This window comes from Elephantulus edwardii, unplaced genomic scaffold, assembly GCF_000299155.1.
Source record: "Elephantulus edwardii isolate Elephantulus edwardi_28Jun2011 unplaced genomic scaffold, EleEdw1.0 scaffold00022, whole genome shotgun sequence".
Classification (NCBI taxonomy): Eukaryota; Metazoa; Chordata; class Mammalia; order Macroscelidea; family Macroscelididae; genus Elephantulus; species Elephantulus edwardii.
In genome coordinates, this window is record NW_006399772.1 from 10,697,649 (window position 1) to 10,712,874 (window position 15,226).

Consider the following 15,226-nt stretch of genomic DNA (forward strand, 5'->3'; position numbering starts at 1 on the left):
GACGGCGCATAACAACAACAACAACACCTCCAAAACTACCAGCCTCACTGCATGTAGGCGCCAACTCTCTGCCTGTTATTGTATTCTGATAAAGTTTCAACTCTCTTCTGTGCTCTGGATCCCAAGTACAGTATCTTTCTCAAGAACTTTGTTTCTAGAATACTACAAAAATCCTATTGATAGCTCCTAGAAAAAGCAAACAAAAAAATTCCTGCACTCTTTATTACCCTTCAGCTACTGTGCTGTTTTCTGATCTACTTTACAGCAGCTGGTCCCTTTTAGCTTTTTATTCTGATCAGGTTCACAGAAAAAAAAAATTCAAAAGTAATACAGAACATTCACCTTCCACTCAGTTGCCTATATAGTTACATTTTATATTTGCCTTAGCCTTTTCTCTAACTTTCTTCATGTATACATATAGTATACATCTATTCCTCACTTAACAATTCAATTCTTTATTATCCAACATTATGCTTTATAACAACAACAAAAAAAAAACCTGTCCAGCAGGCCATTGACTAGGAGTTGGAGGAGTCAAATCCCTTCTTCAAAAGGCCTGGCAGAAAGAACTAGGGAGAGGGTGTGAGTAGATGTTGAGTGAAGCACTGTCTGGAGGGGGTTATTTGGCCTGCCTTGAGGGCAAGCAGGGTAGAGACCACACATACAACACCCGTAAACATGCAGGGAAGGCTACTGCTGCCTCAGCTTTGTGTTGCTACAACCATAGGCTGAAGCTCAATGTGGAAGAGCAGGGTGGGGTGTCCAATTAGGAAGAAGGTAAAGTGTGCCTTGGTGCACAAGAGTTTGTTTGATGACCATAGCTGTAAGCCCAGCCTAGGGATGCTGTGGAGGATACTACTGTCACCAGACCCCTTAGATTGTCCTGTGGTGCAGGTAGGACTGAGTCTTTGCAAAAAATCATCAGAAGTGAACAAAGCTGCAATAAGTATGGGTGTGCATTTATCTGTTTGGGTGGCAGTTATGGTCTCTTTGGGGAATGTTGCCAATAGTGGAATTGCTGGGTCAAATGGTATTTGTTTGCAACTTCTTGAGAAAGCGCCATACCGCCTTCCACAGTGGTTGCACCATTTTACACTCCCACCAACAGCGAGTAAGGGTTCCAGTCTCTCCACAACCTCGCCAGCATTTGTTGCTTGCTGTTCTGTTAAATTTTGCTATTCTGACTGGCATGAGATGATATCTCAGAGTTGTTTTGATTTGCATTTCTCTTAGAGCTAGGAATGAAAGAATTTTACTTTTCCAAGAGGGGAGTATACTGTGGGGGAGAGTTGGAAGGGGAGAAAATTCAACAATGAATGAATGGAAATCCAAAGTCTCTGTAAATTTTTATTAAAATTAATAATAGTAATAATAAAGGGGGGGAACCCATAAGAAGTGAGGAGAAGCCCCAAGTGCAGAAGTTGGCAGGCCTATACTGAGGCCCATACAAGGATGATAGAGGTTGAAAGGGAGACTCAGCAGGCTGCTAGAGCAATCAAAGGAACTGACCAAGTTCAAGTTGTCTCCTGGGAGCACAGAAAGAAGCTCAAAAGTTCCAGGGATCAGGAAGTGTATTAAGAGAGCTACAGGCTCTCAAATTGCATTGGGAAAATCTTCTGTCCTGGACCTCTCTAGAGTGCTGAAGAGCAATGAGGTCAGTCCAGATAGAAAGATGCACGTAATCCAGGCCATCATTTTTTCAGTTACTTGTTATGCTTCAGAAAGTTGGACAATGACTAAGGATGACAGAAGAAGAATAGATGCCTTCAAGTTGTGGTGCTGCAGAAGAGTCTTAAACAAACCATGGACTGCCAAGAAAACAAATAGGTGTGTCTTGGAGAGGGTGAAACCAAGTCTCTCCTTAGAGGCTAGGATATTGAAGCTCTGCTTCACTTACTTTGGACACGTGGCCAGAAGAGATCGGTCCTTGGAGAAGGACATCATGCTCGGAAGGGTGGACGGACAGTGCAGGAGAGGGAGACCCCAGATGAGATGGATTGATACAGTATCTGGGGCGATATGAGTTGGTGTGTCCGAATTGGGAAGACTGGCTCAGGACAGGGAAGGGTCCAGAGCTACTGTACATAAGTTCCTATGCATAGCAGGCACCTCAGCCAATAACATTCTATGACAGGTTTGGAAGGAGTGTCGTCCATTTCCTAAACAACTTGCCTCCAGAAACTATGAACTTTGATAAATGTCGATAGTTGTATAGGGGCTTCAGGCCTTTGTTCATAGGGTTGCTATGAGTAGTGCTCAACTTGAAGGCAAACAACACACACACTCAGGCTCCTTAGCTAGCCATGGGGGAATGGTTCTGGGAGAAATCCCTATGTGTTGAAAGGGACTCTAGCTAGTAGAAAGTCCTCAAGACTTTGGACATTAGGGGTGAATCAAAGTAATGGTCTATCCTGGGAGAAGGAGGGAAGGATGGTTCACGTTACCCAAGAAGAGAAGGAGGATCCAGAAAAAATAGAGTGCTCAAGAGGCACAGGACCCAGCTCTATAGTCTGGGAAAGAGGAGGAACTGCATGGTAGGGGGAAACAAAGGATTTAGGGGTCAGGGTAGCGGAAAAGTACTGTGAGAAGTTAGAAATCCTGCCTCATGGTAGGATGTGGACTGTAAGACCCTCTTCTGCCAGCTTTCCTTGGGTGTCAGCAAAGCTGTTTGTTCAGGAAGACTGCAGAAGGCAACAGGTAAAGAAGTCATGTAATTTTCAGATAATGGCCTAATCTTTGACTTTAACCATGTCAGTAAGCAAGGAGTGAGTTTGAGACATAAAAGTAAATGTATACATGTATATTGTTCTTGTGCACTATCTAGTTGGAATAAACTTACCCGCCTCTCCAGAGGCTATAAATTGCAAGGGAGGAGATTACCCATCTTTCTCCCGAGAAACTGCTGGTGGATTCGAACCTCATGCCATTTGGTTGACAGTGCAAGTCCTTACCTCTTAGTCACCAGAGCCTCCCTCCCACATGCACATTTTTTAACTATTTTAGTGAATACTCCCTTAAAAGCAAGGACATGCAAAGATTATTGAAATTGCAGATACTTTGGTACCTATATAGTTTCACAACAAAAAGTAAAGGGATAACAAAAGATATTCCTGTATTTAGACACAATATTAACAAAATCAGGAATTTAACATTGATAACAATAAAGTTACAAACCTTACTCCAATTTTATCCAGTTCCAAAAAATATGGCAAAAGAAAATCTTAGTTTATGTATAGCTTTGCATTATCACTTAAGATGGAAAAAACCCAAAACCTCCCATGAAGTAAATTTCAGCAGTGACCCCATAGCTCTTCAGTCTCCTTTAACCCTACTTCCTTTTTTTTAATCTTCTTCATATATTTGAAGAGTAAAATATTCCTCAATTTAGGTTAATCTGATATTTCTCCCCTCACAATTACAATCAAATTGTCCACTTTTACCAAAAATACTAATGTTGTGTAATATTGTTATATGTTAAGTTCTCCCTATACCCTGCATGTTGCTAATTAATCTCAGTACTAATGATGTTGACTTTGATCACTTTGTTAAGGTATTACTGTCCATTCCTTCATTATAAAGAGAATTATTTATACTTAAATAACTTTTAAGATTTTTCAAAATTCTTAACAGAACACATGAAATATTTTTCCATGTTTTACATGACCCTGATTATACTCTTCAAGTTATGCAGCCATTTTCGCTCTTTTTCCATATTATGCAACCACCATTAACACACTTTCAAAGTAGTAAGTTCACACTGATAAACTCCAGTGCTTTACTCCATAGGGAATTGCAGTTGCTAACCCAAAATGCTGTGCCTTTTTGGCAGTTCAGAACCCTGGGAGGAGGTTGAGGAATCTCCTCTACTGTAATTTGTTGTTTTGTTGTTAGGTGCCATCAAGTCAGCTCGACTCATAGCAACGCTTTGAACAATGGATCTGAATTTTGTCCTATCCTGTGCTACCCTTCTCTTCTCGATATACTCGAGCCCCTCATTGCAATCACTGAATCAGCCATCTTATCGAAGGGCTTCCTCTCACCCTTCCACTGGCTCACCACCTTTCCCAGAATGATGTAAATTTTCAAGAACTGGCCCCTCCAGTCTGCCCAGATTATGTGAGATGACATTTGGCCATTCTTTCCATTAAAGAGAACCCTGATAGCACTTTCTCAGAAACCCAGTAGAGGCTCAGCTATGAGTTGGTTCCAGCTCAGTGACAGTGACTTCTTGAGCTTGAGTACTCTTCAGAACAAAGTCACATGTAAGGAGTAGGGCATTAAACTCTGCCACCACCATGAAAGGAGGTGAAATAGCTTTCGACATTATTTGGAATTCTTTAGGAAGATTTAACCTCTTCATCCCCATTTATTCATTCGTTAATTTTATTGGTATGCACACATCTGGATTTACTTTAGATCATACTTTTACACTGCGTTGTCTCCTGTTTTGCTGTTTTGGGTTTTTTTTAATAGTGTTTCTAGCTTTGGCTATTGGAAGACTTCTTGTGTCCCTTGGGCATAGCACTAATACTGTGGATTTTTTTATTTTACTGTGCATTGATTTTTTTCCATCTGAGTAGAGCATGTCCTGGCTTTTTAGCACTACTTGATAATTCTATGAAGGTCTTATATATTTTCTTCTTAGAATCAGTGGTTTTGGCTTTTTAAAACTAGATTCTATGATACTGTTTGTTCTTTGGTTTTTTATTTTGTGGTGTTTGAAACATGGAGAAAAGTCTCATGTATTTGTAATATGAGTCCATTGTCACCAAGAAATTTCAACATGGTCTGTTTGCTTTGTAACTCACCAGCTGCCCTGAATATTTTGGGTTTTGATCAAAGATACAGTTGTTTTTAGTTGCAACCAAGATTCTTATCAAGTGACTAAAGTAACAGCTCATATTCTTAACCTGCATTTGTCATATTGTCAGAAAAGGAACTGTTTCTACACATGTGAATTTTTCAGATGCTTAAAGCTTATACTTTTCGTTTGTTCATTAGATACTTTAGACAACATTGTTAAAACAGAGTTTTTTATTGTGATAAGAATATATGTAACAAAGCATTTGCTACTTGAACCTTTCTACATGTGCATTTCAATGACATATTATGTTCACTATGTTGTACAACCGTCAGGCTGGTACCCAGTCAGCCCTATGAACAACAGATCTAACCTTACCCTACCCTGTGCTGTCCCTGCAGTCTCCGCTGTGCCGGAGCCCAACCTTTCAGTTGCTCGGTCAGTGCACTTTATTGAGGGTCTTCCTCTTCTTCACCTTAGCCATCGACATTGGCTATTTCCAATTGGTTTTTTATCCTTGACATTGAGATTCAGGGCCATGTAAGCAGTAACTATACTTTCCTTCTTCCTACCTGCTCTTGACTCTTTAATGACTCTGTATACTCTTTTCATCTTCTTTTAATACTTGCAGGATCACTCAGTATTCTGCCCAAAGCATCACTAAGTATTGCAACTCAAGGCTTGAATTTCCTCTTCAGTTCCTTGAGCTTAAGAAATGCTGAGCAAGTTCAACCGCTTTGATTCTCTGCCTCAAGCTCTTTGCACATTTTGTTATAATACTTTGTCTTGTCGTGCAAAACTTTTGAAATCTTCTGTTCAGCTCCTTAATGTCTTGATTTCTTCCTTCTGCTTTGGCTTCTCTGCGCTCCAGTGCAATATTCAGAGTTTCTCTAACATCCATTATGGTCTTTTCTTCCTCCTCCATCTTTGAAGTGACCTTTTGCACTCTTCCTGGATGATATTCTTGATATCTTCCCATAACTCATCTGGTCTTCGCTCATTAGTGTTCAAGGCCTCAAACCTGTTCCTGAGATGGTTCTGAAATTCAGGTGGTATAGACTCAAGGTCATATTTTGGTTCCTGTAGGCTTGATTTCACTTTCCTTAGCTTTAGCTTAAACTTGCATATGAGTAGTTGGTGATCTGTTCCACAGTCAGCACCAGGCCTAGTTTTCACAGCTGATACTGAGCTTCTCCGCCAGTTCTTTCCACAGATGTAGTCTGTCTGATTCCTATGCATACCATCAGGTGAAATCCATGTGTATAGCCTGCGTTTATATTTCTTGTAAAATGTATTTGCAATGAATAAATTGTTGATTGTGCAAAATTCTATTATCCTATCTCCAGCTTCATTTCTGTCACCAAGTCCATACTTTCCAACTACTGATCCTTCTCTGTTCCCAACTTTTGCATTCCATTCACCCATCACTGTTAATGCATCTTGATTGCATGTTTGATTGATCTCTGACTGCAAAAGTTGGTAGAAATAATCTATTTCCTTTCCTTTGGCTCTGGTTGTTGGTGTATATATTTGAATGATAGTGGTAGTCACTGGACTTCTTGTCTATATATGGATATTATCATGTCACTCACAATATTATATTTCAAGACACATCTAGAAATGACTTTTTAACTATGAAAGCAACCCCATTTTTTCTCAACTTTTCCTTTCCAGCATAATAGACCATATGATCATCAGATTCAAAATGTCCCATACCAGTCCATCTCATCGTGCCAATACCTAGTATGTCGATATTTATGCGTTCCATTTCTTCCTTACAATATCCAACTTTCCCTCATTCATAGTTGGAACAATGTCATTAATATCACATGAAAGCAAGATTTTGCTGAAGATTATCCAGAAACGACTAGAACAGCACATCAACAGAGAACTACCAGAAGTCCAGGCTGGGTTTAGAAGGGATCATGGTACTAGGGATATTGTAGTTGATATTAGATGGATCTTAGCTTAAAGCAGGGAATACCAAAGGAATGTCTATCTGTGTTTCATTGATTATGCAAAGGCATTTGACTGTGTGGATCATAACAAACTGTGGCTGACTCTCAGAATAAAGGGAATCCCAGAACACTTGATTGTGCAAAACTATACTTGGACCAGGAGGCAGTTGTCAGAACAGAGCAAGGAAACACTGCATGGTTCAGAATTGGGAAGGGTGTACGCCAGGGCTGTATCCTGTCTCCATACCTTTTCAGTCTTTATGCAGAACAGGTTATCCGGGAGGCTGGGCTCTATGAGCAGAAATGTGGCATTAGGATTGGTGGAATAATCATCAATAATCTGCATTATGCAGATGACACAATGATGCTTGCTGAAACTGAGGAGGACCTGAAACACTTGCTGCAGAAGGTCAAGGACTGCAGCCTCCAATATAGATTAAGACTCAATATCAGGAAAACAAAGATTCTCACCACTGGGCCGATGGACAGCATAATGATGGATGGTGAAGAGATTGAGATTGTTCACAGTTTTGGTTTGCTTGGATCCACAGTCAACACTCTTGTCACCAATAGCCAGGAAATTAAAAGATGTATTGTGATGGGAAAGTCTGCAGTTAGAGACCTCTCTAAAGTGCTGAAGTGCAAGGATGTCAGTCTGGAGACTAAGGTGCACCTGATACATGCCGTGGTCTTTGCCGTCACTTGCTATGCTTTGGAGAGCTGGACGATGACTAGGGATGATAGAAGGAGAATTGATGCATTTGAGCTGTGGTGTTGGAGAAGAGTATTGACTATAACATGGACTGCTAGGAAAACGAACAGGTTTATCCTGGAGAGGGTGAAGCTGGGCTGCTCCTTGGAGGCAAGGATTCTTAAACTTCATCTTTGGACATACTTTTTGACATACTTTGTCTTTTTTACATACTTTGGACATGTTGCAAGGAGGGACTGGTCTATGGAGAGGGACGTCATGCTTGGGAGGGTGGAGGGACAAGGCAGGAGAGGAAGACCGTCAATGAGAGGGATTGATTCAGTGACTGAGGTAATAAAGGGGACAGGTATGTTGGAGATGGTGAGGTTGGCACAGGATAGGGCAAAGTTTAGGGCTGTTGTACATGGGTTCGCTATGAGTTGCAGGTGGTTCGATGGCACATAACAACAACAACACCTGTCCTTGCTCTTATTGTTGAGTACCGTCAAGTCAGAACTTACCCATAGCTGACCCTCCAATGGGTTTTCAGAGGCAGTTAACCACACAGGAGGAGATTGCCCATTCTTCTCCTGTGGAGCGGCTGGTAGATTGGAACCAAGTGCTTTTACAGGTTCTTACCGCTAAACCACCAGAGCTCCCTGCCCTTAGTAAGCCTAATAATAAACTTTAGTCTGTATACTTATTTAGTCTCTGTTGCCTGTTTAGGTATTTTCTATGAGTGGAACCATACCATATTTGTCCCTTGGTATGTAATTTGTTGTACTTAGCATGCTCAGGTTCCGTAAACTCAAGATGAAGTAGAAGTTAAAAGACTTTTAAAGTTACCAAAGAAGACTCCTCAGTGTTTTGAAAAATCAGCATTAATTAGCCAGATGAAATGGAAGAGAGAATGAAGTAGGGAAATTTTGGCATACGAGTATTGGTAACCCTTATTTTATCAGAGTTATGTCCCGAAACCTTGGATATGACTTTGTTCTGACATGATGGAATGCTTTTATCCTCAATCCTTAATAAATCCAGCCTTTGTTTTGATGGTTGAAACATTGCATATAGCACTGATAAAGATAACCCAAGCAAATTAATTGCTCTTTCACATCCATATGTAGTACACATTTATCCCCAGAGATCAACTCTTAGACAAACAATACGCCTGGGAAGTAAATTTTAACTCAAGGAGAAATGTATTTCTCAGAAAAATCAACCATTCCAAAGCAAAAGGGGGGCTTTTGCACAAAAGCAATCTTCAGAAGGCATGGAGGGGAAAGAAAAAAGAGGTCAGGGAATATGGGAGCCCAAAGAGGAAAAGGAAAGAATGCCATCACATTGAGGAACTGAAGCCATTGTCACATAACAAAATATGTATAAATTGTTAAATTAAAAACTAAGTGTCTCTGCAAACTTTCACCCAAACTACAAATTTTAAAAGTTATGTGTAGTGCATATGACTAACTAGAAAATATTTTTTAAACCACACAACAAAACACACACACAGATGATGCTTAGTAAGATTCATAGTAACTCTAGTACCTTGTAAATTGCGTGCTACCTGTGTTATACAAAATGATCAGCATGCAATTGAAGGAGTGTGGCACCTTTGAGACGCCGTAATGAGTTCATTGTGACTTCTGGAGCATAAAAGATGATGAAAGCAGTGGCGAGAGGCCTTGAACTCATTGTGAAGGGCCTCAGGTGCTATATTTATGTTTACCTTTTGAAGGTATTGCTAGAGTCTTTAGGCAAAGGAGCCGTCATGCTGACAGAACTGCAGAAAATTAGAGTAGCAGAGAAAGGAAGGAAGGAGTCTATGTCAAAGCAGAGAAAGGAGGTCAAGAGTGTATTTCAAAATCAAAGCTAGACATAAGGACAACGATAATAAAGATTGAGTAGAGATGTGATGTATTGGAGAGGTAGGAAATAGAATTAAAAGACTTCATCAGCAGAGAATATGTGGGTTAAAAAGAGGAGTCATTAACCATTGGGCTGAGTTATGTAATCACAGAAGGACAATTAATGATCTAAGAGCACCTTTATAAAAACCTAAAGAAAGATTTACATGCAGATAGACTCATTCTTGGATGGGAAGGGAGGGAGAAGGGAGTAAATGTTAATAAAATAGGTGAAGTGAAAGGCAGTAGTATACAATAAGGAGTTGATCAGACATTGTCATTAATTACATTAATCAATTACGATTAATGTTCTAAAACAAATGTTTATGAAGGTTTGAATGAAAAATCAATATGATTTAAAACTTTCACTCAATTTTAGAACAACAGATAATAATAAAATATTGAAATAAATAAATCGATAGACCAAGAATTACTATCAGGCACCTATCTTATTTACTGCACATAAATGAAGGGGCAATTTACCAAGCTAGAACATTCAAGAAGAGAACCAGCTTGGAGTTGGGGGAGGCTGATTAATTCTGGCACAGATTGTTGAATCTGATATTGAATATGTTGTTGAGTTCTCTGGGTTTCTTTAATGTTGCAGTTTTTCAGTTTCTTTAAAAAAAATGTCCATTATTTCAAACACTATTCATTCAGTATCAAATCGTTTAAGATACTGCCGGTTCAAACTATTCATTATACAGGATTTTGAATGAACTAAATTCTAGAAAAAGAGTAATAATTAAAATAATGCATTAAAAAACAGATGTTAGCTACATAGTCTTTGCAGTATACATATGTTAAAAAATAGGTATAATATTATTAAAGCCACAGTTTTGTATTTGTTGAACAGGTATTTGTGTGTACATTCCAATTATCTTGTGAATTAAAAGTCCAGTAATTGATTACCTATCAAGGGCATGCTACTTGTGTCAAATAAGTGCTAAATAGTCCCAGTGTATCAGGTTCATGAGTTGCCCAGGAAAAGTACAAATAATAAAGTAGGAGATGGATCGGATATATGGAAATTTCTCAAATGAAAAAATTTATTTCTTTGGCTCTGTACAGCAATTACATGGCACCCTCACGTCAGCTGATATTCCAATGCTTCTAAAAAATTTATCTTCCATTTCCATGCAGAGCTTAGCTGGTGATATCTGTTATCTCTGTCGGAAAGTACAGTGGTGCAACACGTTAGTCTCATCAGCTCTCCCCACTGTGCATATAGCTCCATAAATGCAAACTTGGCCTGTGTCATTTTACACAGAAATCTTTAGGCTTGTATGCTTATGTGTTACCTTGGCATTAATTGGAGTTGCTGTCTATATTAATAAGTACAGATGCCTTAAAAAGTTCCGAGTGAAGGGAGCTCTGGTTGCCTGGTGACAAGAAGCTGCACTGCGATCCCAGAGGTGTGCAGTTCAAATCCACCAGGTGCTCTGCTGGAAAAGGAGGGACAATCTCCTCCTGTACCAGTAAGACCTGATTTGATGGCACACACACCCACAAAATGTTCTGAGTGAATAGGATGTAAGCCAGTCTGTAGTAGAATCTAGCCAATTGTTGTTAGGTGCTATCAAGTCAATTCCAACTCATAGCAACCCTGTGTACAGCACATCCAAAGCCCTTGCCCTCCTCCCAGTCCCCACTGTGCTTATACACCTTGTTGTCGCTGTGTCAGTCCGTCTCATTGAAGGTTGTCCTCTTCCCAGCTCAGGGCCTTTCCTTTGCTGGCTCATCACTTTTCCAAGTGTGATGTCCTTTTCCAAGGACTGCTTTTCCTGATAACATTTCCAGATTATGTGAGACATAGTCTAATGTGATTCTTCAGCATTTCCATAAAGTTTCTAGGAATATCAATGTGTTTTTGTAGATGAAAAAATAGTAACTTAAGATGTATACTCAGTCCTCTTTGTCCATGTTTCCTATAGATGATGTTTCCAAAACAAAATGGTTAAAAAGAAAACCAGCAAGTTGGCTTGTCACATAACAAGTTTGCATAATCCTTTAGTCCCAAAGGCTGTTTCAGGAGGTAGAACACATCCGAAACACAATATTGTAATTTTATATCAATATTTTTCTCATTCATACACATTGTATTTAATGTATGTGCATTATGTTCCATATAGCCCTTCATTATAAACCAAAATGGAGAAAAATGATGGGCTAACCGCCTCAGAGGATCTTAGACAGTAACAGCTTTTCTTTAATTGGAGTGAATTCAGTAGGATTGTAATCATTGTAGTTTATAATATCTGCAGAAATACAAGACAAAATAAGAAGTAGTTCATACCTTAACTGGATGAGAGGTTAGTAGGATTTGCCTGCAGTTGTTCTTTTATAGCGTCCTGCCGATAGTGACTAGAAGAAACTTTTAGACAGACCATATTTTTTTTTATGCTGCAGATAATTCAGGGGCCTCCTAAGCACATTCATTCTCAAAATAGTCAGGAAAAGAATATGCTTTCATAAAGAACTAAGGAGTTGGTATCAAGATTCAGTAAATTTCCCCAGTAACTTACAAATGTCAGAATGTACAAAAAAGTCTTTTTTTTTTAATCTTAAAACTAGCCCTTGTTCAAAACAAGCTAGAGTTCTTAAAAACCATCTGTAGACTGTTGTTGTTGGGTGCCCTTGCGTCAGTGTCAAGTCATAATGGCCCCACCTGTATACAATGGGGTGAAACCCTGCCTGCTTCTTCTGTTGGCTTTCTGGGGCTGGAATTCTTTAAGGGAGGAGACTATGCTGCTTTCTCCTGAAGATTGGCTAGTGGACTAAAACAACTAACCTTTAAATTAGCCTGTTACATCTTGGGCTCTTTAGTTCCTTAGTCGTCAAAGGCTGCTATTTAGCGGCTTTTTGGTAGTTTTTTTTTTAAATTATTTTATTATTTTGTGTCTGTGTACCATCAAATCAGATCTGACTGGTACATGGGATTGCCCCTTCTTCTCCAGCAGAGCATCTTGTGGATTTGAACCACACAGCTCTGGGATTGCAGTGCAGCTTCTTGCCACTAGGCCACCAGAGATCCCTTATTTAGTAATTCTTATGTGTTACTCCAGCAAGGTAAAGTCGGTAAGCACCACTTACATACCTCCATGTTTTTCAACTTTATATTAAGGAAGTACAGAGACTCCTCCCTTGACAAGAATCATTCCTATCATTGTTTTCAGAAGCCAATGTAATAAATTCTTAATAAACCTGAGCTCAGAGGAGAGACAGGAAACAACTCATGCAATATTATTCAAAGTGGGTGACCCTGGAGGACATTATGCTGAGTGAAATATCTCAGTCACAAAGAGCCTGAACATCTTGTGCCACAAAGTAAGGAAATCCTCAAAAAAGTGATTGCAGTCGGGGGGCTCTAGTGGCCTAGTGGTAAGAAGCTGCACTGCAATCCCAAAGGTGCAGTTTAAATCCATCAGAGGCTCTGCTGAAGAAGGAGGGGCAATCTCCTTCTATGCCAGTTAGATCTGTCGACAGTACACTAAACCAAACAAAAGTGATGCGGGTATAGTAAAAAAGACCAAATCAAAATATTTTCTCTTTAGGGCAGTTTGAACTTGAAAATAACTACCATAATGAATTTAAAAATAATTTAAAAAACTAAGAACCTGTATGTCCATGCTAGTAATAGAATGATGGGTTTATAAACTGTCAGAGAAGAAAAGAATGCTGATTAATAAATATGTAGAGAGTGGTGAAATTAGAAAACCACCATTTGCAGTTGTCATAATAAAGGTTGATTTATTTATCAGTGAATACTAAATTTAGATGACTACATTTCTGTGAGGAGCAGGATGTTTTCATAGCCTTAAGTGCTTTGCTTCTTTGCATATTGCTGCTAAGCATCAAAGGGTAAAATTTTAACTGTAAAATGGAAAAAATCAGTGAGCGGATACATAAGTGTCGGGATGTGATGCTCTGAGAAGGATTCAACATCACTTATTGTCATATTTGCATAAGCAGTATACATAACCTGAATTGAGGAAATAACAGAGAAAAGCCAAGCAGACATGACAGTTAAATGTAATATGTAATCTGGGAATGGATCTTGGACTGGAAGGGGGGGGAACAACAACAATAAAAGGACATAATTAAGAACATTGCCAGAACTGAAGTATAGATAAAGCATAGGCATTAAATTTCCAGGATTTGGTAACTACAGTTTTAGGTGGTTTAGTGGTAAGGAGTTGTACTGCCAACCTAGAGTCACACAGTTCAAATCCACCAGCTGCTCCACGGAGAAGGATGGATAGTCTCTTAACCATACTTATTAGCTGAGCTGGTTCCAACTCAATGGTGCATAACAACAACAATTATATTAGAGAACATCTTCTTAGAAAATACATATTGAGGAGGAAAGGGAGGGTGATGCATGTATTTATTCTCAAAAGGCTTATGAAGATGAGCATGTGGTAAATGAGAAAAGAACTAGTACAAATGTAATACATTATGGAATTCAGTGGTGAGTTGGAGTAAAGGAGTTTTCTTTTATATTTGTATAGCTTTGTTGTAAGGTTAAATTTCTTTTTAATAAAAATTGAAAGTATAATTCTGGTTGATGTCTTCTAGCCCTTTCTAAAGCACAAAATGACGTGATGACAATGAAGATGCAATCAGAGACACTTTCAAAAGAATACGACCGACTCCTAAAAGAACACTCAGAACTTCAGGTGGGTAACCAACTTTCACTTAGGGACTTACATTTCTTGAAAGGTCACCTATTTGGAAATGCCAGCCTTTCTATTAGCTTCTCAACATGCGATATGCTATGCCCAGGAGCTCCTTAGACAACTGTAAGATGCAATTCATTGTCTTGTTTGATCACTTTTTTTACCCTCCATCCACTTACCTACCCCTTCTCCTTTGTCCAGTATGAAAATTTATCTAAGACTGGTATTTGGACATTATTAAATGAGAACCATTGTCTTAGAAATACTCCTATTTGATGTTCACCTTATGTCCTTTATTTGAAAAACAAACCATTGATGTAGACTGTCTAGGATAAAACTCTGTGTATTGTATATTTTTGAGTTTGACTTCCATCTGGACCCATAGTGTCCCTATGAACAACTGTTCTGAACTTTGCCCTTTCCTGCCCCATGCTCATGAACTCTGCCACATTCAAACCCTTTGTCACTGTGTTAATCCATGTCCTTAAAAGTTGTCTTTTCTTTTAATGACTCTCTGTCTTTCCTAGCATGGTATCTTTTTCCAAGGATTGTCTCTTCCTAATAATATGCCCAAAGTATGTGAGACAAAGATTCCCCGACACACTTAGGAACACTCTGGTTGCACTTCCTCCAACACGAATTTGTTTGTTACTTGGGCAGTCCATGAAATACTCAGTACTCTTCATCGCAGTTCAAACACCACAATTCAAAGGTATCAATTCTTCTGTTGTCTTCCTTATCCATTGTCCAACTTGCAGAATGCGTAGGAAACAATTGGAAGATCAAGTGCACCTTGGTATTTAAACTGAAATCTTTGCTTTTTAGCACTTTGGAGGGGTTTTTGACAGCAGATATTTCCCAATTCAGAATGTCTTTTGATTTCTTGACTGATGCTTCCTTAATCATGGTAATTGATTTATTACTAATGAGATTAATGTTCTTTAAGAAATGTTCATTAGCTGTCTCATTTTTTTAATAGTTTATATACTTTAAAAATAAAAGACTATGAAATATTAAGGAAACAAAAGCAAAAGATGAGAGATTCTTTTACTGTAAACAAATCTTCACATTTTTTTAAATTCACTTGGCTTTCCCTAGCTGATTTCCTGTCTGTGGTAGACACTGAATAAATAGTAGGAAGCAGACCCTTCAAAATATGTAGTCTTTGCCTTTCTTTATTTGTCCTGACT

The 15,226-nt window shown here is 38.9% G+C and overlaps 1 protein-coding gene across 1 annotated transcript in view; it reads left to right on the forward strand.

The window, feature by feature from the left end:
* The window catches only part of LOC102869676 (B-cell receptor-associated protein 29-like), a 55,141-nt gene that overhangs the window by 34,747 nt on the left and 5,168 nt on the right, over positions 1 to 15,226 (forward strand). The window contains exon 6 of the mRNA XM_006882689.1: positions 13,936 to 14,036. Coding sequence (XP_006882751.1) covers positions 13,936 to 14,036 — 101 coding nt within the window. The remainder of the gene's footprint in view (positions 1 to 13,935; positions 14,037 to 15,226) is intronic.